Below are 23,909 nucleotides of genomic sequence, written 5' to 3' on the forward strand. Positions count from 1 at the left end.
ATATATTATTATATACAACAGACAGTTAACGTTACAAAATATAAGGAAAAATATGACTTAAAATCACAATTTCGAAATAAACAATGCTCTTTGTTGATTACATACACGTTTGAAAAGTCCAAATAGTGGGCATTTTCAACCGACTATCATAGAAATGTCGATATACATTCCATTTGAGTTCATATTTTGCCTCTAACACCATTGTTTTTGATAATCTACTCCATTTAATTAACTAGCTCAATGGAGAACCAATATTACATTCGTGTTAATAACCTGCAGCAAAAAATAAAAAATCTGGTTTTTCCTCGTTTCGAATAATAAGATTGTGTGTAAGCCTAGCATATACAGTGCTAACAGATTAGATGAGCTACACGATTTCATTCTCTTCTGAGTTCACATACTCTTTAACCATGAGTACTGTACCGAACTTCGATGCTGCTATTGGTCTGGAAGGCGCCTTTCTATTTTTGGTATGGCGATGTTTCCGCTTTTAGATGCCCTATTTGCTTTCGGGAAAGAGAATCAGATCCATCCCACGAGTCGACTAGTTTAAAAAACAAATCATGTTCTTACGAAAATGTCATTCAAAAAGAGTTGAAAATAATCAATCTTACACTTCGACTTGGAAACAACGCTTGGGAGGTACTAAATAATCATTCTTACATGTTGAACGTCGCTAATTTTTGGAGCTCTTATTGGTTTAACATTGATGGGTTTTGACACAGAAAGGGTGCCGTAATATTAGTATTGGTGTTCATGCTACTCTCTCTCTCTCTCCAAAATTAAAGAAGAAGAAGCTCATGTTGTCCAGTTTAGGGTCTTGTCAGAAAATGGGCTAGGAGATCGTTTTTCACCACACATATGAGAACAAGTTGCATGTTGGGTGCAAGAAGTAATTAATGAGAGGATTACCTACACGATCATTACAATTACTTTCACTCACACACAAACGCTTGGTGGTATTTTTACTTATCGTCAATGCAAGCTAATCCTTTGGAATCTTATCAACAAAAATTGCAGTCCACTGCGCACTTAAGTGTTTAATTTGAATTCTTCCTCAACTGTACCCGTCTATGAGCTGGATTTCCTCATTGGTGAAGTATCCATCCACACAAGAATAAATTACATTATTTTCTTTGACCCTAGCTATTAAAAAACTTCATGACGGTCAAAGTGGACAATTTATAGTTGAAAGAATACCATTATCTCCCATGGTTTTACTAATGCCTATGCGGTAAAATTTACTCTTTATATAGCTGAGAAGTTCTCTATCAAATTGCACTTAACTCTCTATACTTACAAAGTAAGATGAAGTCTCTAAATATGATGATTATCATACTCACAGCGGTGTTTCTTTTTCTCACCGTCTCAGCTTTGCCAAGGGTTCAGGTTGCTCCACCTGCGCCCAATCAGGGGACCTATGTCCCCGTTCCTGTGCGAGGCTCACAGCTGAAGATTACGCCACCCACTGCGCCCAATGCAGTGACCTATCTCCCCGTTCCATCACAAAATAAGTAACGATCAGAATAATAGCCTAGTAATTTGTTATGTATGCATTTTGCATGTAGCTCTTTTAATATTACGTTGCTTTTTTTTTTTTTTTTTAAAATGTGTGTGCATGTCTTTATTAGGGTGGCTGCAAATAAGAAAGAGACATAGCTTACTTTAATAAGTGAGATTTTGTCTTTGATCTGATGTTTCCGTCCGTAAGTGAGGAAAACATGGCAACGCGGACTTGGACTCATGGAGTTCTATTCAGACGAAGAAGTGTTGCTTTTGTTGACTCAACTTTTATATTTATTCAACTTTGCTACTTTTAAGTGAGTGAATTTAGGAAGTTGCCTCCTTTGTATTCTATATATGGTTATTCCCACCTATTGCTGCAAGTGTGTGAGTGAAATAAGAAGCAATAGCATGAGTGTTGTGTGATGTGCAGTGAAGTGTGTAATATTGGAAGTATCAATAAAATTTCATCTTTTTTGTACTTTTCTTGAGTATGATTAGACTTATTACAGAGTATTTGATAAAATACTTTTTGCTTAAGAGTTAATTAAATTTATTATTCTGATAAAAATTTCATAGCAAGAGATCTGAATATGTAGTTTCGTGTGTAAGCTACTAACTAGTTTATTTTGAAAAATTTAATAAGAAATTTATTTTATGATTCGAGTAAAATATTTATTATGTGTTCTATTGTTCGTAAAATTAATTTTGATTATATTACACATTAAAAAAAGTAAAATTTTTGCCAGATATTACATTGTCTATTTATATTCTCTATTAAAATGATTAGAAATTAATAACTATTTTATTATAATATATATTTTCAAATCATAAATAATATTCAATTAACATAAAATTGAATGTGTTTTAGAACAATATAAAATGTATAATATATCCAACAGTGCAATTTTGAATGTATATATGGGCCTGTTAATGTGTGCCCTTAGAGCATACATGAATCATTTATTTTAATTAGGAAATGTTTTATGAAAAATATAAAAATAAAATTGTTAAAAAAAGTTAGTCACTTTTTTTATTTTTCTATTAAAAGTTTACTAAAATAGTTTATTAATATATAATAAATACTCTTCTTTCAGAGTAAATCTTAATATGTTTAATTTTTTCCACAGAATACTGATCAAAGTAGATTTAATGGTGTGAAGATTGTGGGAGCCAGCAAAGCTCAAGTGTTATCATATGCTCTAAAAAACAGCTCAAATAAAAAAAAAAAAAAAAAAAAAAAAAAAAAAAACCACGCCAAATTAAAGCTTTGAACCACTCTTCATGCATCTAAAATTGATTATAGTGTTATTATAGTTTTCAATCCCCGCTTATATCAAAAATTGATTGGTATTTTGGTTTGATGATAAAGAGCTATCACTAGGAGAGAAAGCCATAGATTGAAATTTTCTATTAAAAAAAAAAAAAAAAAAAAAAGGAGAATACAGGAAAGTCGAAATCGAAAGTTAAAATGTAGATCTATATAAGCCAAATTAAGATATGCTATTTAAATAAAATAAAAAAATTGAAAAAAGAAGAAGAACAAGAAGATCTGCTATAATAATTATAAAAAACAAAAACGAAAATGAAAACCTAAAAGCAGAGTGCTATAAGCCTATAACTTATAAAGAATAATGTTAAAGCTGCCGTAACTGTTTACATGATATGACAATGATATATATAATTGATTGACTACAACAACCAAATTAATAAATGTTTGAATTAGTTTATTATGATTAGTGACACAGTAATTTGTAAGCCTTTTCTCTCTCAAAAAAAAAAAAGAAAAAATTTTGTAAACCTTATACCATAGAATTTATAATAACTGATACATTGTTCAAAATTAAAAGGATTTCAACTTTGGAATAAGTAAAAAGACTATCTTATAGCAATCATTTAGAGCATTTACATATGGTCTCTTAAAAAAATGATACTACACCTAAAATACTATTTTTGCTATTTTAACACACCATTTCACAATTTACCGTACTTTAGTTTCTTTTTTACTCATTAAACCCATTAAAAATTAGTATAAATTATCCAAGAAAGATAAATGATTAAAAAAAATGCACTTGCTACATTGAGTTGCTATTCCAAAAAATCCTTAAAAAGTTGGAAAGATTTTTGTAAATAGCACACCAGAACGATAAAGGCTTCCTCTTTTTCTTTTTCTTTTCTGTAATTTTAAATATTTGGGGTGCTAAAATGGCATTTGGTATGATTTAGCACACTAGAAGCTAAAATCATTGGCATCAAGTGTGCCAAATACTAAATTTTTAGCATTTGACATATCAAACACCAAAAACTATACCTCATCACATGTGCCAAAAACATCAAGTGTGCCAAATACTAAATTTTTAGCATTTGACATATCAAACACCAAAAACTATACCTCATCACATGTGCCAAAAATCTAATTGTTTATAACATAATACAGTACCCTTCTACTAGTAGAAGGGAATTGTAGCATCTTATAAACAAAATTTATTGGTTTTTAATACAAACTTTCTGTCTCCTCTCTCAAACTTTCATTTCTCTCTTCACCATCTCCTTCTCTTCTCTCTCTCCTCCCTCTCCTCTTCACCCACTCTTCCTCGCCCTCTCCTCTTCACCCACTCTTCTTTGCTATCTCCCTCTCATAGACTCTCTTTGCCCTCTCCCTTTCACTCTCTCTCTCAGACTCATCACTCTCATTCTCCCTCCATTCTCTGGTTCACTTCTCGATCGCCACCATTGCTAATTTTGGGGTTTTGGTGGTTTTGGCTGGTGGTGGTTGGGTTGATTTTGGGAGGTCATTGGTGGTGGTGGGTTTGTGGATTCAATGGGTTCTAATCTAGTAATGGGTTCCGATCTCTTTTCTCTCTCACTTTTTCAATGACCGGTGGTTTTGGGCTAGGCTTGGCTAATGGCTTGTGTTGCAGCTTATGGTTTGCTAGGTTTATATTTGTAGCTTGTGGTTGGTTGATTTTAGTGCTGTTTTGCACTTGGTATTATTATTATTTTTTTTTTTTTGCATCACGGTGACCGGTGGTTATAAGTGGTGGTCATAATGGATTTGGATTAAGGGTACGTTTGGTACACTAAATGGAGATTACGATAGGAATTGTAATCTTTATTATTGGGAATAAAATGTATTGTAATGTAATAACTAAACCTATTCATTAGTTTGGTTGTGAGTTATAACATTAGAATGAAACTTAACATTTATATTAGAAAATTTCTTACTCATACAATTATATCTCTTTAAAATTTGTTTTAAAAAAAAAAAAAAATTTAAGATAGATATGTATTATTTTTTTATGATTTTTAATTTTATAATTGTTAGATATATATGAAAAGTTTATTTACTTAGAAATATATTAAGTTTTGAAATTATTACACCACAACCTCTTAAAGAGGAATAATTATTTCTCATTTTGAAGAATAGCTATTCATAAGGAATGATTATTCATTGTAATAAAAATATAACCAAACTAAAGAATAACTAAATCGTAGGAATAACTATTACATTACAGAGGCTATTATAGTCTACCAAACATGCCCTAAGGTCATGAAGTCTGTGGTGAATGAGTTCTAGTTCAAAGTATAGAGAAGAGAGATATGTTTTATTATTATTTTATATATTATTTGAATATGTTATAATGTTAAAATAAAACATTTGCTGCAAGTTTATTGTAAAATGATGTAGTAAAATAGATAAAATGATTTTTAATGTGTTAAAATGACATTTGACATATCACAGCTAATACTAATGGTCTGATGCTCTAGCTCATTAGCTCATAAGAAAAGTTCATTGCTAGGCCAAGGTTTAGAGTAATTATTCATCTAACTTCAATGCATAAGAGCAACTACATCAAATCTGTTATAGTCTTCTAAAATAGAAGAAAGTACAAATTTTACACATTTTGAACTAAAAAACACCCACATCAGCTCGCGTAAAAATGTGTAAAGTCTTCTAAAAATTTCCTTGAGCTACAGTAACCGTGTAATTTACACGGTTACTGTAGCTTGTTTATCATTATTTTAATATTATATTTGCACAGTATAAAACACCTTTTTCGCTCTCTTTTTTTCTCTTCTCTCACTGAGCAATACCAACGCCTCTCATCAGGTCTCAGCTTCTCTTTGAAACTCTCTCAACCCAAGCTCCATCGATGAACATTCAAACTCTACCTCTGAGCATCACACCACCATAAATGGTGGTTCGACCCTAAATCTAAACCTCTCTATATTCTTGGCCTAACTCTTCTACCTTCGAGGAGCTACAGTGCAGCCCATTACTTCTCTTCTATAGTCTCAGGCCGGATGGAGAGCATGGCGGTGGTTGTCGCGAGGAGGTGGCAGTGTTGCAAGGCGTCAATCTTGCTTAGGTCGGAGGCGTCGATCTCGCTCAGATCTGTTGGTTGTTGGTTTTTTTTTTTTTTTTTTGGTTTTTTGGTTGATTGTGGGTGTGGGTTGGTGGGTTTTAATCTTGATCGGCTTGTTTTTTCTAGTTCATTGGTGGGTTTTGATGATCTTGCCGTCGATTGGGTGGGTGATGATTTGGCTTGACTGGGTTTCGGGTTGGGTGGGTGATGAATGGGTTTGGGATTGAGTGGATTGGTTTTCATTGATGATGCCGGTTGGGTGGTGATGATGGTGGCTGGATGGTGATGATGGTGGCTGGGTGTGGAGTGATCGTTGGTAGTGATAGACTGTGGGTTTGAGAGAGAGGGGCAGTGAGAGAGGGAATAATAAAAAATTATAAAAGAATGAATATTTTATTGAATAAATGTGTAGAATAGGTAAACTGGTGTGGATGTTTTGTAAAAATGGATCTATAAAATAGAAAAAGTAGGTTTTTTCTTGTAAAATAGACAAAAAATTTGAACGAACTGATGTGGTTGCTCTAAGGACAAGGATAAAAGCTGGAAAAACAATTCATTGCTATATACTGTTTAGAATAGTAAACATATGGATAAATCAGGTACCAAAGGAAAATAGATGCCATACAATCTTTTAGACAACATTATGGTGCTCAACAGCTGTTAAGTGTTAACGTTGTAGTAGTAGTAGTTTTAGTTTTAGTTTTAGTTTTTATTTATTTATTTATTTTTAATTTTTAATTTTTATGACGTTGTAGACTTGTAGGGGTTGTTTTAACTTTTTATACCACTACGAGTATATAATGTTACTCTTTTTCTAATCTTGGAAAAGGCCACAAAATCTGGTTAGACAATGATAGGGAATATTTTGACTTTGTGCATCATCAGACAATATTATAGTGTAAATCTCTCAAGAACTCCAATATTATGGTATTGGAAATTTGTTTACATAATCTCTCTCTCTCTCTCTCTCTCTCTGAATTTGTCTACGCAATGAATAAGCACTAGCATATGACATGACTATGAGCAAGTATCAATGGAAAAGAATTATACTAGTGACAACTTTGTACTATAACTCGTCACATGGCAAGTTGTAATTAGTAAGAATATGCTAGTGGACCATATAGGGACATATTTTTACCAATCACAACTCATCATGTGATGAATTATGGCACAAAATTGTGCCAAAGGTTGTGTCCTAGCATAATTCAATGGAAAATGGAAGTTGCGCAATCCTGTTAGATTTTTTTTGTTTTTTTTTTTTTGAGGAAAGATCTGGTTAAATAAATAGTACGCGTCAATATCTCATTTAGAATATTTTAATCAGAAACTTAGGACAGCAAATGTCATTCTAGACTTTTCTGGTTGAGAAATAAAATGTTCACATAATTTTCACAATATTTTTACAATAAATCTTAAGTGATAGATTGTTACTAATTGTTATTGTTGGGGCAAAAAAGTAATCTTAGTGTTGGGTTCAAATTTGAACCAATAACAACTAACCACCTGTGATTTGTTATGAAAATATTGTAAAAATGTTGTGAACGTAACATCTCTCTTTTTAGTTACTGTTTTTATATATCACTATTGGCATCTTGGGGCACAACTTCTCTAATAATAAATAATAATAATAATAACGAAGAAGTATTTTGGGGCATAAAATATTTTTAAAATAATGATATAACTTGTTATAATCAGAACAATATCATTTTTGCCTACATCTATTTCCAATATTATTTTTATTATATACTAATTGTAAGATACCATGTCCCATGTTGTAAAGAAATAGTAAACAATAATAATTGTATATTGAATGTCTTATCTTACAAAATGAAAAAACACACAAACTTGTTAGACCATACAGTGTCCCAAGATCTCGTTTAAAGAATTTTAATCGAAAACTTAGGTAAAAGGAAATGTCACTGAAGTTGCTGTTTTTATACCACTGTTCGTATATTAATTCTCTTTTGGAGTAAATCTGATTTTGTTAAATCTAAATCCTTTAGCCTGAAAGGGATTTCTTTTATTCAGATGCACGTAAAACAATTTCAACCGTTCATGTTCAACACTTCAAGTCTTCGACAGAGACTCTAGTTCATAATGACTGATGAGATTAGTCTTGATAATATAATAAATGGATAATGCCTATTATTATAACTTCTGGAAAACAAGGATGACGTTTGATACTAATTGACTACTATTATTATATTTTTACACCATGACACAAATAGATGATGCATTCTATTAGCCAATAGAAGAGATCTTTTTTTATTTTTTTATTTTTTGCTAGAGAAGGCCTTAATTAGAAAGTCTATTCTATAATTGAGACAAATTAATAGATAACATATTTTATTCTCATAAGAAAGAAGGTAACATATTTTATTGGTTATTACAGGGAACATTCATTAATTCGGAGAACTTAATTCTTTGAGTTTGGATGAGTGAGTTTTGAGTGATATGATTTTATTTTCATCACTCATCATCCAAAATTTGTGGGACCCACGGAAAATTTTTTGTTTGGACACCATCACTCATGATCCGTGACTCAGTTTCCATCACTCAATTCTCTGATTTTTGAGTTATGAGTTATGGAAAATGAAAACACATTTTAGTTGTTTTTAATTTTCATAACTCATAACTTAATGGCATTTTTGTAATTATTCACGCATGGAGGGACCCACAGCCGCAACTTTTGACCTTTGACTCCTTCTTTTTTTTTTTTTTTTCACTGGTTGGTCTTCCGTTCTTTTCTTTTCTTTTTTTTTTTCTTCACTGATTCTTTCTTCAGTTCTTCGTCTCTCTCTTTTTTTTCTTTTTTTTTCTTTTTTTCACTATTCGGTCTTCAGTTCATCATTTTTTTTTCTCTTCACTAATTCTTTCTTCAGTTCTTCGTCTCTTTCTCTTTTTTTTTTTTTTTCACTGTTCGGTCTTCAGTTCATCCTCTTTTTTTTTTTTTTTTCCTGGGTTCAGTGAGTTTGGTTTTTTTTTTTTAATTATTTTTTTTGCTAACTGGGTTCGGTGAATTTAGCTACTGGGGGTTGAAGGAAAAAAAAAAAAAGTAAAAGCTACACAAGGTACAAGTATGGGGCCCACAAATAATTGAAAAATATTGAGTGATGACAAGTGAGTGATGGTGCCAAACAGGGTGGGGTGTTTTAAGTGATGAGTGATAAGTAATAAGTGATGAGTGATGAAAACTGAGTGATGAGTGATGGGTGATGAAAACTGAGTGATGAGTGATCATTTTTTTAAACCAAACAAGGCCTAAGCTATTGACTAAGTAACCTAAATGCCTAATGGTTAAGCCGCCCCTGGAAAAGGCCTGAGCTATCATTTAAAACACTTTATTAGCAATAAATATTCAATGTTTGAAACATGTGTTATACGAGGGGAGCTGTCCTCAAAATTCTATTGTTTCTGTTTAATCCATGAAAGTCGTGATTTACCTCCAAAAGAATAAATAAATAAACTATGGGTTCTATATAAATTTTTTTTTTAAAGAAAAAACAATTATTGATTTGCATTGCACTATTCATATAAGATTTACATGGTAGATTAAACAAATGTATACAATAATATTGTATATGTTTGCAATTTTGTACAAAGTATATAATATTGTATGCATTTATATAAAAGTTATATATTGTACGCATTTATATAAAAGTTATATATTGTATGCATTTATATAAAAGTGTACAATATTATAAAATTATAAAAATTAATACTTGTTCAGTAATTTTAAAATTATACAAATATCAACTTTATTAATCAAAACAAAACAGCACAAAGGATAATTAAAACAAACATACAAGTTTTATTTCTACACAATATCAACATCCCAAAACATAAAAAAATAAAAATTACAAATGTCTTATTGGATAACTAATATGACAAAGAATATATAAAAACGTATAAGAAATTTACAATCCTGAAAACTAATTTTATAATTTAATATCAACTGTGGTTGACACTTTATTTCAATTTGAGAATATACATTAAAGTTTGATTATTTACTTATTTATACATAATCTCTTTTATGAATATCATATCATTATTAAGCAACACACATTTTAGGAAATGTCATATTTTATTTTGAAATGCTATTTATTTTAGACATGATTGTTAAAAAATAGGTCTAAGCATCCATAATTTATGCTAATTTCATTGATATACTTTGACTTCACTCTTTTCACACTTACAAATGTTTCTTATATATAGAAAATTATTAGATATTTCTGGAGTACCATAAATACATAATCTCCCTTCTCACATGAATGGTGGTTCCCTCTCACATGAATGGTGGGTCCTATCATAAATTTAATTAGTGGGATCCACCATTCATGTGAGAGGAGGGAGTACACATTTATGATACTCTGGGAGTACACATTTATGATACTCTGGGAGTACACAATAATTTCCCCTTATATATATATATATATAATTTTAAATATATGGTTTTAACTCTACTATAACCAGATTATTTTGACATATACTTTGTTATTTGATATCTAAAAATATTTACTCATTATAAAATGCCTCAATCATTCATCTTTCAATTAATTTGCATGTAATTATGTAAATGTCTCAATTGTTTCCTTAAGAGCATTATATCTAAACGATATTATATATATATATATATATATAACAAAATTGATGTTTTTCTTAAATAATAATAATAATATTGCCAATTGAATTAGACTTGTGTATTGTAAAGCTCACAACAAACAATTAAACCAATAATGTCTTGGTTTAATTTAATTTTTTACCTAAAAAAAAGTTTTAAAAAACGGGTTGAATTACAAGTTAGCCTAGTCAAGTTAGGTTGACTTGCAAAATAAGTCAAGTCACGGGTCAATTTGTTTTGTGTTAGGTCAAAAAATTTAGGTTCTGATTAGGCTGCACACAAGATATACCAATCTTGAGTAAAATACAGGTTTTAGAGCTAGCTAATCTTGTAAATTTTAAAAATTCAAGATATTGCAAACATATTTGTCACCTCACACTTTTTATTAAATACTTGGTCAAAATTATGTTGCTAGTAGTCTAGGATAGCTACAAAAATTGTATAGTTACAATTTATATCATGATGCCCAAATATAATTTTAAATCCAAAGTCACTCGTGTCGTGTACATGGCCATGCTTTTTTCTTGGTTGGTTTAAAATTCCCAGCACTTGCAAAATTGATGTGGAAATACTTTTTGTATGGTACAGGATCCCCGAGCCCTTTGGGCCTTTGACTCCGGCCCAATGGTACAATCCTTGGCCCCGACCCTTTGTACGAGGTAGGGTCCCAAGTCTACTAAGCCATGGGCCCAGGTCTCGTGCCACGATGCTTGACCCAAGGCACATTGGGCCTTTAATCTTGGCCTAGACGCGCCTTGGCGTGCAATCTGGGCCTTGCTTGGTCAACTACGTCTCGGATGGGAATGTGATTGCTCGAGAGTACCATATTTCAGTTGTCCGGTATAGCCTTAGGGAATATCACTGCCGAACAGCCTTTAGAAGGTGGGGAATTGGTTCCAATGCCACTACTACCACTCCCAATGAAACATCCACTTAGAAATAATGGAATTGGACCCCTATTTCCACTTATAATTAGAAATATTCATGACACTCCCACTGACCTCACGCTATAAATAAGAGACTAGGATGAGAAGTTAGGGGGTTGGAAATTCTGAGAAGAGGACAGGGAGAGAAGAGTGACTACTTCAGAAGAGTGGGAGTGACTTTGTGAGAAAGGAGGGGAAAGGCTTGCAAAAACAAGGGTGAGCGACTGGGTCTCCGAGCAAAGGACTACCCATAGTAGGAAACCCAAAGCCCACAATACAAATAGATTGTGAACCCAAGTAAAAGGTTGAGCCCAAGAACCATATTTTGGGCACGCACAATTGGCACCGCCTGTGGGAATCTCTTATGTAACTGTGGTTCTGCTGAGACTCGTGCAGGGGAAATATCTAAAGGACGGTCAGGGAGTTATACTGAAAGTGGTTTTGGGAGATCTTCTCGGGGATCTACTTGGCGAGAAAGAAGGCAAAACAGGCATGAAGATAGGGATCGTGAGCGGGAAGAAGAGCAATCCAGCCTTGGAGAAGAGTCATATCAAACTCACCAGACAATATCGCGTGCTTTAGGGCGCGGGCGCTTTGATGAGAAGGACGAGGAACTTAAGTATTTGCGTAGGTTGGTAAGAGATTTGGAGTTGCAAGCAAGAGGTAGGTGTTAAAGGAGAGACCGTGACGACCATGAGGAGGGGTCCGTTAGCATGGGAGGTCGCTATGGAGCCGGGTCCTATCAGTCCGATTCCCATCGACACCGGGATTGTTCACGTTCATGGGAGTATGCAGATCGGGACTCGGATTCCCCAAAAGAGCGACAGTCTCGGAATACCGCCATGGATGCTATGAGCTGAGCATTACGTAGAGTTGCTTGTTCGCCATTCTCAGAGGACATTGAACAGGCCCCAATGCTGAGTAGATTTACACGCCCACCATTCAACTCTTACGATGGGAAAACGAACTTGGTAAAGCACATCAGCCATTATATCCAGATGATATCTTTACACACTCACAATGATGCGCTAATGTGTAAGGTATACTTGATTACTTTAGTTCTTTTAAAGAACATAGGTTATAGTTTTGAATAAAAATGCTTTAACTTTTTTAAAAAAAAAATTATTATTGCTTGTTTTCAAACATATCTAGTACTAAAATGATAATTGATTAAAAATAAATTAAAGATATCAAATATTTTTGTGAATGTTGTCTCATAATTGTTTAAGTTTTATAAATATACTTTTTATAGCACGCATTTAGTTACAAATTAATTACCTTGTACAAGGAATTGTTTTTATAATACTATTTAGAATATTGTACAAAATATGAATATACTATATACAAAGAAAAAAAAAATAATCATCTAATTTTTTATTCACCCAAGACAAACTCTTGTCAATAATTGTTAAAAGAAGTTGTGTTCATAAATTTATTGAAATTTATTTGTTTCCGGCCGCTAATGTCAAAAGCTACTCAATTTTTTTTTCCCAAGAAAGATGGCCTGTACCTCCACATGACCTAACTTTTTCTCACCTTTTTAACTTCATTTGCCAGTCAGATTCGAGTCTTTTTTGTAGTCATCTATCTATCTTTGTTCAACCTAATATGACCTAAAATGCATTAAGCCGAGGACAATGATTTGGAATTCTGTTTTATTGGTATTTGGTAGGATCATTTTTTTTTTTTTTTAATTGAAGAAGAGATGATGTAATGAGTTTCTTTTCACTAAAAAATTACTAATTATATCTTAGGATTTTTTTTTTTTTTTTTTTTTTGAGAAAGAATTATATCTTAGGATTTGATGACCTTATCCTTCAACCGAAGAATCGATTGATTTCATATTTTGGCACTTTTTTGTTTGCATAGAATTGTCCAACAAAATACAATATTAAATATAAAAGGCTCTTTATTTTTATGGTAATTAGGCCATTGTTTGAAGAAGCTCTCACCTGCCAAGACACTTAATTTCCTTACAATTGGGTGGAGCAAAGCAAGGCCTGAAAACTGTCAAATAATGTAGGTGCCAGCAAGATGGTCCAATTTGCATACTTTATCGAATCCAAAAGACTTGGCTAGGGGAAAATCCCACCAATGCTACATGATGTGATGTAATCACAGTTATACCTTTCGATGGAATACTTTTTTTTTTTTTTTTTTTTTTTCTCTTCAAAAAAACAAATCTATCTTTTTTCCAAAAAATAAAATATCGAAAGGGGTCATGTTTTCTCTTTTAGCAGTCTTTTTGCTCTCAGAAAAAGTATGAGATGTCACCTATACTTTGTTTGTTGTAGTTAGGAAGAGGTAAGGGAAGGGAAAATGAAAAAAAAGAAAGGAAAGGAAAAGAAAATGATTTTCCTAAATTGTGTTTAAATTTAGAAAGGGAAGGCAATCTACTTTAGAGTACATTTGGAAATTTACCTTGTATTATTTTGTGATTGGCTAGCCAATATTTTGTCTTTTTCTTCTTTCGCCCAATTTGGGCAAACAAGGTTTTGTGGGCCTTGTTTCTCAACAATAATTAAATAAAGGTAATTTGGGCTTGGGCAAAAATTTGTTTTCTCCAAGTCTCTTATATTTTCCATTAAAATCAAATAAGGAAAATGTCTTCCTTTTTCTCTTTTTCTTTTCCTTTCTCTCATCTTCCCTCTAATTCGTTTTTTTTGGGATAAATCTTCCCCCTAATTCAAACATAGTGTTATTGTCACAACATAATAAATTTCTATTTATTTCTTTAAAAATTTTCACAACAAGATAATTTTAATGTTTATTGTTAATTTTAATTCTAAAACATTGAATTAATTCTATAGATAACACTGAATTATTAACAAACTCCTTTAATTATTTTGATATTTTTCCTTACAACAAGTGAAGGAAGGGGCATTTAAAGTGTTCAATAATGGTAGAATAGAATAATGCCACTAAACTACAAAACTCATGACATAATGCCACTAAATTACAAAACCCATGACAATTAAGTTGATGATGTTGGTTCATTTGCTAGTGTTATCCACTTCCACAAATTACCGTGTACAAATGTTTGGTTTCTTTCGTTAGAAAATGTGTTAGGATTAGTACTTTGCTACACGCAAAAAAAAAAAAAAAAAAAAAAAAAAAATAAATTATAACATTGAATTATTTGTCAAAAGTAACATTGAATCATTAACCAATTTGTTTAATAATTTAATTGCAAATTACTTAACTTGTACAAGGAATTGTTTTTATAATACTATTTAAAATATTGTACAAAATATGAATATAGTCTATAAAAAGGGAAAAAAAAAAAAAAATTAATCATCGAATTTTTTATTCACCCAAGACAAACTCTTGTCAATAATTGTTAAAAAAAAAAAAGTTGTGTTCATAAATTTATTGAAATTTATTTATTTCCCAAAAGCTACTCTATTTTTTTTTTCCAAAGAAAGATGCCTCGTACCTCCACATGACCTAACTTTTTCTACACCTTTTCAGCTTCATTTGTCAGTCAGATTCGAGTCTTTTTTGTAGTCATCTATCTTTGTTCAACTTTTTTTTTTTAAAGGAGAATGTGACCTAAAATGCATAAAGCAGAGGATAATGATTTGGAATTCTGCTATATTGGTATTTGGTAGGATCTTTTCTTTTTTAATTGATGAAGAGATGATGTAATGAGTTTCCTTTCACTAAAAAATCACTAATTATATCTTAGGATTTGATGACCTTATCCTTCGACCTAAGAATAGATTGATTTCATATTTTGGCTCTTTCGTTGTTTGTATGGAATAGTCCAACAAAATACAATAATAAATATATAAAGGCCTCTTTATTTTTATGGTAAGTGGGCCATGTTTGAGGAAGCTCTCACCTGCCAAGACATTTTCCTTACAATTGGATGGAGCAAAGCAAGGCCTAAAAACTGTCAAATAATGTAGGTGCCACCAAGATGGCCCAATTTGTCTACTTTGTTGAATCCAAAGAACTTGACTAGGGGAAAATCCCACCTATCCTACATGATGTGATGTAATCAAAGTTAAACCTTTTGCTGAAAAACAAATCTATCTTTTTCTCAAAAAAAATATAATATCAAAAGAGGCCATGTTTGCTCTTTTAGCAGTCTTTTTGCTCTCAGAAAATGTATGAGATGTCACCTATACTTTGTTTGGTTGTAGTTAGGCAGAGGTAAGAGAAGGAAAAAGGAAAAAAAGAAAGGAAAGGGGAAGAGAATGATTTTCCTTAACTGTGTTTGAATACAGGAAGGAAATGAAAGCTACTTTAGGGTACATTTGGAATTTACCTTGTATCATTTTGCAATTGGCTAGTCAATATTTTGTCCTGTTCAACTTTCCTTCCACTACCGCCCAATTTGGGCAAACAAGGCTTTCTGGGCCTTTTTTCTCAAAATAAAAATAAGGTTTGTGGGCCTGGGCAAAAATATGTTTTCTCTGTTTTCTCAAAATAAGGATGATTTGGTATCGGTGTGTAAATAACAAATTTAAGTGTTTAAACAACAATAATATTTTTAATACGTATTTCTATAACACTCAAATACCTATTTTCATAATACTGAAAATTGAACAACCATACTAAAAATTTCCAACTAAACAGACCCTAAAAATAGGGTTTTGTTGTGTCCCCCCATGAGTGTAAACAAACAAAAACTTTTATATGTGGGGGCTTAACTCTGAGAGCAACCAAAGAAATAGTGGCAACCATGAAAGCAAAAATACAAGAAAGAAAATAGGTGGAAGAAAAGGAAAAGCTCATAATTAATTAGTTATTGTGTCTCTTCCAAATAAGAAATTCATGTTGTTCTCTTGAGCCCAAAAAATAATTAAATATTATTAAAATAATAGTTAAACGATTATATTCGTCTTAACGCTCTGTTTGTTTCGCTGGAAAACTTTCTATAAAGATAGTTTTTCACATTTTCCAGTGTTTGGTAGCACAAAAAAAACTTGGTCAATGGAAAACTATCTTTGGTCAACGGAAAACCCTAATAAAAATAAGGCTTATTTTCTATAGGTTGTTTTCCAAATTTTTTTTTTGGAAAACAATCTCTCTCTTACGCATTGCATCTTCTATAAATATTATCTTCATCTATAGCCATGGGAAACATAATTTTTTTGCGCCTTCTCTCTCTCATGGTAAGTTTTCTCACTTTTTCTCTCTTCCCTTTGCTTTTTCTCTCCTCACACCCTCACTATCTCTAACTCTGGTCTCTCCTCTTCCCATAAATCTCTCTCTCTAACTGTCTCTCTTCTCTCTTTTCTCCATATTTCTCTTCCTCTCTATAACACAATTCTCTGATTAGATTTTTTTTTTTCCTTCACTGATCGGTCAATAGCTCCAACTTGCAAAGGAAAACAAATTTGCAGTGGTAATTATTTCATTCCTCTCTACCAAAATCCCAATTCTTTGCTTTAATTTGAATTTCAAGCTCGATTTTTTTTTCTCTAAGAAATTTTCGGTTTGATGGATTCTAGGCAGAGGTTACTTCTTTTTCATACATAAAGTGAAAAAAAAAAAAAGAAAAAAAAAAAGAATGAATAAAGTAAAAGATGAAAATTTCAAACATAGCACCCATATTGCTCTAAATTGCTTTTACATGGGACAATCTTTACCATGGACTAATAATATTGTTATATAATGAATGATAATTGTTTAGGAGAATTGCAGTTGTTGGCAAATACTTTTTTTGTTGGCAGATACCATGCAGTAATGATATATTATACAGTACATTATGTAAATATATAATTTAGAGTAATATTGAATACTTTTGGTTGACCATAGTAGACAATTAGTATACCAACAAAAAGAGTAGACAATTAAAAGTTATTAAAAATGTATTCCCCTGTCAAATTTATATATATATATATATATATATAAACAAATGGTTGATATATGTGTGTGTGTGTGTGTATTTACATTACTGTCTATATAAATAAGCAAGATGAGTGGTAGAGATCATAAAAATTTGACAACTAATTAATTTTGATTGTATCTATTGTCAAAACTTTAGTATGAAAACCAAATTCATTCTTAGTTTTTTATTTATAATGATTACATTAGTTAGTTTACATAATATACATGTTTTAAATTATACAAGAAATATTTTAAAAAAATTGCATACCAAACACCAGAAAACATTCTCAAGTTCATTTTCAAGGTTGTTACCAAACACTGGAAAATGAAACAGTTTTCTAGAAAATGATCTTTGGAAAATGAACAATTTTCCAGAAAACGTTAATGCTGAAACAAACAGAGCGTAAGTTTTTGAAACAAATGGTAGTTTATCGGTGCATGTGATCTTGAGTTTAAATCTCCTAAAAATTCCCACATTTAATTCACCCTTTCCTAAATGAATAAATAAATATAGAAAAAGTTTTGAAAATTGTAGGTAGGATAAATGGTAATTTATTAAGTATCAAATGAATAAAAATGAATATAGGAATTTTTTTTTGAAAAATGGAAACATATGGAAACTCCAGCTTGAGTAAGTGATCAATTCAATTTGTTTCATAAGTTTATATAGGAAAGTTCAAATATGTGTATAAACACCCTTGAACGTTTAGACCCCCAATTTACAAATTAACCAATTCAAGTTTTATATCAAACAATTAATGTGCGGAACATGAACAAAAACTTAATACAGAATTGGTAAACAATCTAAGTCAATTAAAATCACATCCCCAGTAGAAAATAAAAGGCAAAGATAAAGGGAAGAGAGATGCAAACATAAGGACAACACACGATGTGTTATCGAAGAGGAAACCGAAGCCCTCGGCGTAAAACCTCTCCGCCGCCCTCCAAGCGGTCAATAATCTACTAGAAAATGTAGTTGGGATACATGAACAGCAATAGACCCTCCAAGCCTAATCTACCCGATGTACCTAAACCCTCTAACCTTCTTGCTCCAACGAGGTTGCGCCAAACCTTTTTCTTTTCTAGCTTACCGGATTCCGCTATAATCCATAGCATCCGCCATCCTTGGCATCTTCCAATGCTTCCCAAAACTCCAAAAACACTCAACACTCTAAATGGGTGTGGGTAGTGTTTTGATAGAAATCTCCTCTCAATAGGTATGACAATGAGAGAGGGAATGAGAAGAGACTACAAAGATTTCTCTCTAAGAATGAGTAGCTCTCTCTAATTGGGTGGGTGTTTTGAAGAAACCTCTCTTAGGGTTTTTCTTTCTGAATGGCCACTCATATTTTGTGGGAATGAAGGGTATTTATACTGGTATGAGAATGGAATGCGAAGAGTCAATTTTTCCAAAACAGGGTTGGCTGGCGACTTGACCTCGCGACTTGACTGAGTCGCGAGTTCAAGCCGCGAGCTAACTTAATGGCCAGTCTGGATTTTTGTCCTGTAGTGCTCCAGGTGGCATGACTGTTCAGCTCCCCTGCATGCTCTGCGCGTGTGCAACTTTTGGCGGCATGCAAGCCGCGAGCCTCCCGCGAGTCCTAGCCGCGAGTCTCTGCTTCACTGCACTATCTTGAGCATTTCCTCACACTCTCTCACACACTACCCTTACATGATTCCCACCTAAATACAGGGTTTCTAAGTGCTGTATTACAAGCAAATATGTCACGGAATAAAGCCAACACATGGTTGATTAAATTCAACCTTACAATATATATATATATATATATATATGTATATATGTGTGTGTGTGTGTGTGTGTGGGGGGGGGGGGGGGGGTGGTTGTGTTTGTCTCTCATAGGTAAATTGGGCATGGACAGTGGCAACTTTTCTTTGGGGTTAATGGGAATCCATCAATCATAAAAAATGCATAAGCAAATGATTGTGAAAATGATATTTTCTTTTAGAAACCTAGACTATTCTCTCTTGTTTTCTGTAATATTCTGTTGATCAGTTTAGTTGGGATTTTTTTTTCTTTTGCTTTATTTTCTGGCCACTGCCACAAGCATAGATTCTCGATGTTGCAAAATCAGAGCCGTCCTCTCCTCTCCTAGCTGGGTGGCATAGGAATGGATGAATGTGCTCTGCCTCTGCTTGGATTCTGTCCGCTCACAAAAGATTTCCTGCTTTTTCCCTTGTCTTTTTAGCTTTCCTTTTCATGGATGCCCTCTCCCTTAGGTGCAATGTGTAACTGGCCTAGAGTGGTATTCAGCAAAAAAAAAAAAAAAAAATGTTGCCTAGACTGGTGTGGTCTACACATTACTCATAGTCAAATACATACATTAATTGTGATGTATATTTACACGTTTTATTCCCACCCTTTTGGCCCCCTTTACCTTTTAGATTTTCTAGGCTGCTTTTTTCCTTGTTTAATATGATTTCTCCAAACTTATTGAAACCAAACAAGAGAAATGTCTTCTCTTTTCCTTTCTCTCACCTACCCTCTAATCCAAACATAGCGTTAATGTCACAACATAATAAATTTCTATTTATTTCTTAAAAAATATTCATAACAGAATAATTTTAATATTTATTGTTAATTTTAATTTTAAAACATTGAATTAATTACTGAATTATTAACCAACTCGTTTAATTATTTTGATATTTTTCCTTACAACAAGTGAAGGAAGGGGTATTTAGAGTGTTCAATAATGATAAAATCAAATAATGCCACTAGACTACAAAACTCATGACAATGATGTTGATGATGTTACTTCATTTGCTAGTCTCATCCATTTCCACAAATTACCATGTAGAAATGTTTGGTTTCTTGTGTTGGATAATGTGTTAGCTAGGATTCGTATTTTGATACCCAAAAAAAAAAAAATTGTAACATTGAATTATTTGCAAAAAGTAACATTGAATTATTAACCAACTTGTTTAATAATTTTGATAATTTTTTTCATACAAATGGAGGATAGTGATTTGAATCTAGGTTCTCTCTAAAAATAGAGGATGATTGTAATGTTTATTGAAATATTAGCCAACTCATTTAATTATTCTAATAATTGTTTCCCTTACAACAAATAAAGGGTATTTGAAGTTTTTCCTAATGATAGAATGAAATAATGCCATTGTTCTAAGATTCCTGGCAATCGTTTTGATGATGTTGGATCGTTTGCAACTGTTATTCATTTCCACACAATTACCATTCATAAATGCCTCTTAGAAAATGAGCTAGCATATCATGTTTCACTACACAAAAAATAAGAGCAAAACATGTACAAGGCATAACCTGTACCTCCACTTTAAGCTAGGGATATGTAAGGATATTTATTGGTATTACTTTCTAGATATTAAAAAAAATTCAATTTAGTTCCTCTTTATTAAAAATTGATATATTAGATGGTGAAATTTAAATATTACAAATCTAAAATTATATCTAATGTTATGTTATCTAAATTTTAAATGATGTTATATATTGCACAATATCAAATCCAAAAAATAAATCCAATTCTGATGAAAAGTTTACCTCTAAACTAGTTTGGAGAAAACTTCCTCCAACTTATTGTGTAGTGGTTAGAGAAACTATCCATGTGTATTTTTAGTTACGTAATTTTTTAAATAAATCATATAATTTGTTTAAATAATACACATGGATAACCTTTTATATCACTACATAGTAGATTAGAGAAAATTCCTCTAAATTGGAATGGAAGAAGATCTTGTCCTTTCATTTAAAAATTGGAATGGAAGAAGACCTTGTCCTTTCATTTAAACTGTGTTGTTCCATTAAGTGGACAAATTGGAGTTGCACGGTTACCCTTGTGTCTACCTTGGTTTCCTTTATGGTAAAATTTTAGCTTCTTGGCAGGTTCTACTATTGCCTACATGGTAAAATTTCCTCTATAAAGCTGAGACTGAAAGTTCAAAAACGTGTACAAAAACACTTTTGAACGTTTAGACCCCCAAAAACCAACTTAATCAACCCAAGCAATATGTCAAACAACTAGTGTGCGGAAACTTAACATATGCTATAATATGGAATTGATTAAACAACTATCTAAGCCACAACAAAATAAACCACAGCAGATAATATAAAGGCAGAGATAGAGAGGAAGGAAGATGCAAACACAGAGATAACACCAGATATGTTATCGAAGAGGAAACCGAAGACCTCGGCGAAAAACCTCTCCGCCGCCCTCCAAGCGGTAATCAATCCACTAGAAAATACAGTTGGGATACAAGGACAGCAATAGACCCTCCAAGCCTAATCTACCCAATGCACCTAAGCCCTCCAAGCTTCTTGCTCCAACGAGGTTGCGCTGAACCTTTTTCTTTTCTAGCTTTCCGGATTCCGCTACTACACCGTAGCATCAACCAATGAATATTGGCTCCTTCCTAACTGCTTCCCAGAACTCCAAACGTCTGTCTCATAGAGATGATAATGGTGAGAACCAGGTTTGGTATAATGCCTCTCAAGGATTTGACAATGGAGAGGAAGAGAGTGAGGGAATTTGATGAGACTCTAAGGTGGAGATTGTGGGTAAAACAATCTGGTTTTTCTTTAGGGTTTCTCTCTCAAAATTCTCTCTGGAAGCTCTCTTTCAATCATGGGTTAAAAGGGTATTTATACTGGAGTGAAGAGGAATGCGAAACGTCAGGTTTTTCCAAAACAGGGGTGGCTCGCGGCTTGACCTCGCGGCTTGACTAAGTCGCGAGTTCCAGTCGCGAGTTAACCGTATGGCCAGTTGTCCTGTTTTGTCCTGTAGTGCTCCAGCTAGCATGACTGTTCATCTTCCAGCATGCTTGGCACGTGTGCATCTTCTGGCGGGTTGAAGCCGCGAGTCCACCCGCGAGTCCCAGCCGCGACACTCTGTTTTCTTGCACACTCTTGAGCAATCTTCACACTATCTCACTCACTACCCTTACAACAATCCCACCTAAATACAGGGTTACTAAATGCTGAATTACAAGAAAATTTGGCACGGAATAAAGCCAATTAGATGGTTGAATAAATTCAACCTTACAGAGACGTTCTTCATCAAACTGCCCTCAACTCTCTAGCTACTTGCAGAACAAGATTAGGCTTCTAGATATGCTTCTCACATTCACAGCAGTGCTTTTTCTCATGAGCATGCCTACACATGAGGCCAGCAGATTCTTCCAAAGAGAAGATCAAAATATGATGAACAAAAACCATTTGCTAGAGTCATCACTGAAAGTAGGTCAAGTCCCTCCATCATCAATCAGCCAAAAGACCTTTGCCGGACACAATTTCTCTCCTTTACGACTCCAAGTCCCTCCATCTGCACCCAATCCGGGTACCTATATCCCTGGTCCAAGAACCAGTACCCACAACAATGTTCCTTTGTTAGGTTTACAGCAGAATAGTCTTCTGCCTCCCCCTGTGCACAACCGGGGGACTGCCATCCCTTAGCCAGGTGGCCTGCTTCAAAAATCAGCCGGGTTTCACGAATTTTAAGAATAAGCAATTAGCAAATGAATTTGTCAATGAATAAGCAGTAGCAGATGACATATGACTATAGACCAGGTACCAAAGGAAAATGGTGGCAACTCAATCTTGTTAGACAATATGTCTAAAGAGCTCATTTAGAGTCTTTTCAGTGGAAACTTAGATCAAATCAAATGCCATTCTAGTAGTTGTTTTTATATCACATGAGCATATTAAATGCTCTTCTTTCTCTGACCTTTTGCAGGAAATGTTAATCTGTTTTAAGTTTTCTACAGAATATTGAGTAAAGTAGATTCAATGGTCTCTCTCTTTCTCTCTCTCTCTCTCTCAAGATGTTCCACTTTCTCATAATAGTCAAAAGACGCATAGACATCCCAACTGCCTTTGATATAAAGCTGAAGAGTATGAAATGTTTCTTTTCTTGTTGACATATAATTCATCTTGATGCATTCAACATAATTCATATATGGTGCCCTCAAATTACTGCTTTGTCGTACATTGCACTCTACAACAGGCCTTTGTCGCTCAGAATTTAACCTGTACTACGCTGAGTCGCTGACAGCTGAGGGCGTATAGTCCCTCCCTCCCCTACCCCTAGCCCCACTTCAACAATCTTCTGAAGGTGTTTCAAGGATTACGAGAATAAGCAATAGCAAACGAATTTTTTCAAGCAAAAAATAAGCGCTAGCATATGACATATGACTATAGTCTATAGACCAGGTACCAAAGGAAAATGAAGGAAACACTATCTTGTTAGACAATATAATATAGTGTCTCTAGAGCTTATTTAAAGAATTTTTAATTGGAAACTTAGGTCAAAGCAAATGACTTCGCAAAAAAAAAAAAAAGGTCAAAGCAAATGCCATTGTAATTACTGTTTTTATACCACAATTAGAATATTAAATACTCGTCTTTCTCTGATCTTTTGGAGTAAATCTTAATCTGTCAAAATTTTATACAGAATATTGATCAAAAAGTAGATTCAACGCAGGAGCTAGCAAAGCTTGAGAGTTATCTCAGAAAAGAAACAGCTCAAAAACCAAGCCAAATCAAAGCTTCAAACTATTCTTTATGCATCTAACCTACATCATTATATCATTTTTTTTCCTTACTTTTCATCAGAACAAAAATTATAAAGCATAAAAGAAGTAGAAGGTTGAAATGGAGACAGAAGG

General features: G+C 33.0%; 1 protein-coding gene across 1 annotated transcript in view; it reads right to left on the reverse strand.

Moving 5' to 3' along the window:
- LOC126691521 (L10-interacting MYB domain-containing protein-like) overlaps nt 1–23,909 on the reverse strand; it is a 37,572-nt gene that overhangs the window by 11,595 nt on the left and 2,068 nt on the right. Inside the window, exons 2-3 of the mRNA XM_050386553.1 lie at nt 23,272–23,350; nt 22,521–22,707 (exon numbers count right to left, since the gene is read on the reverse strand). Of these exons, the coding sequence (XP_050242510.1) occupies nt 22,521–22,707; nt 23,272–23,350 (266 nt within the window). The remainder of the gene's footprint in view (nt 1–22,520; nt 22,708–23,271; nt 23,351–23,909) is intronic.

This window comes from Quercus robur, chromosome 7 (genome assembly GCF_932294415.1).
Source record: "Quercus robur chromosome 7, dhQueRobu3.1, whole genome shotgun sequence".
Lineage (NCBI taxonomy): Eukaryota > Viridiplantae > Streptophyta > Magnoliopsida > Fagales > Fagaceae > Quercus > Quercus robur.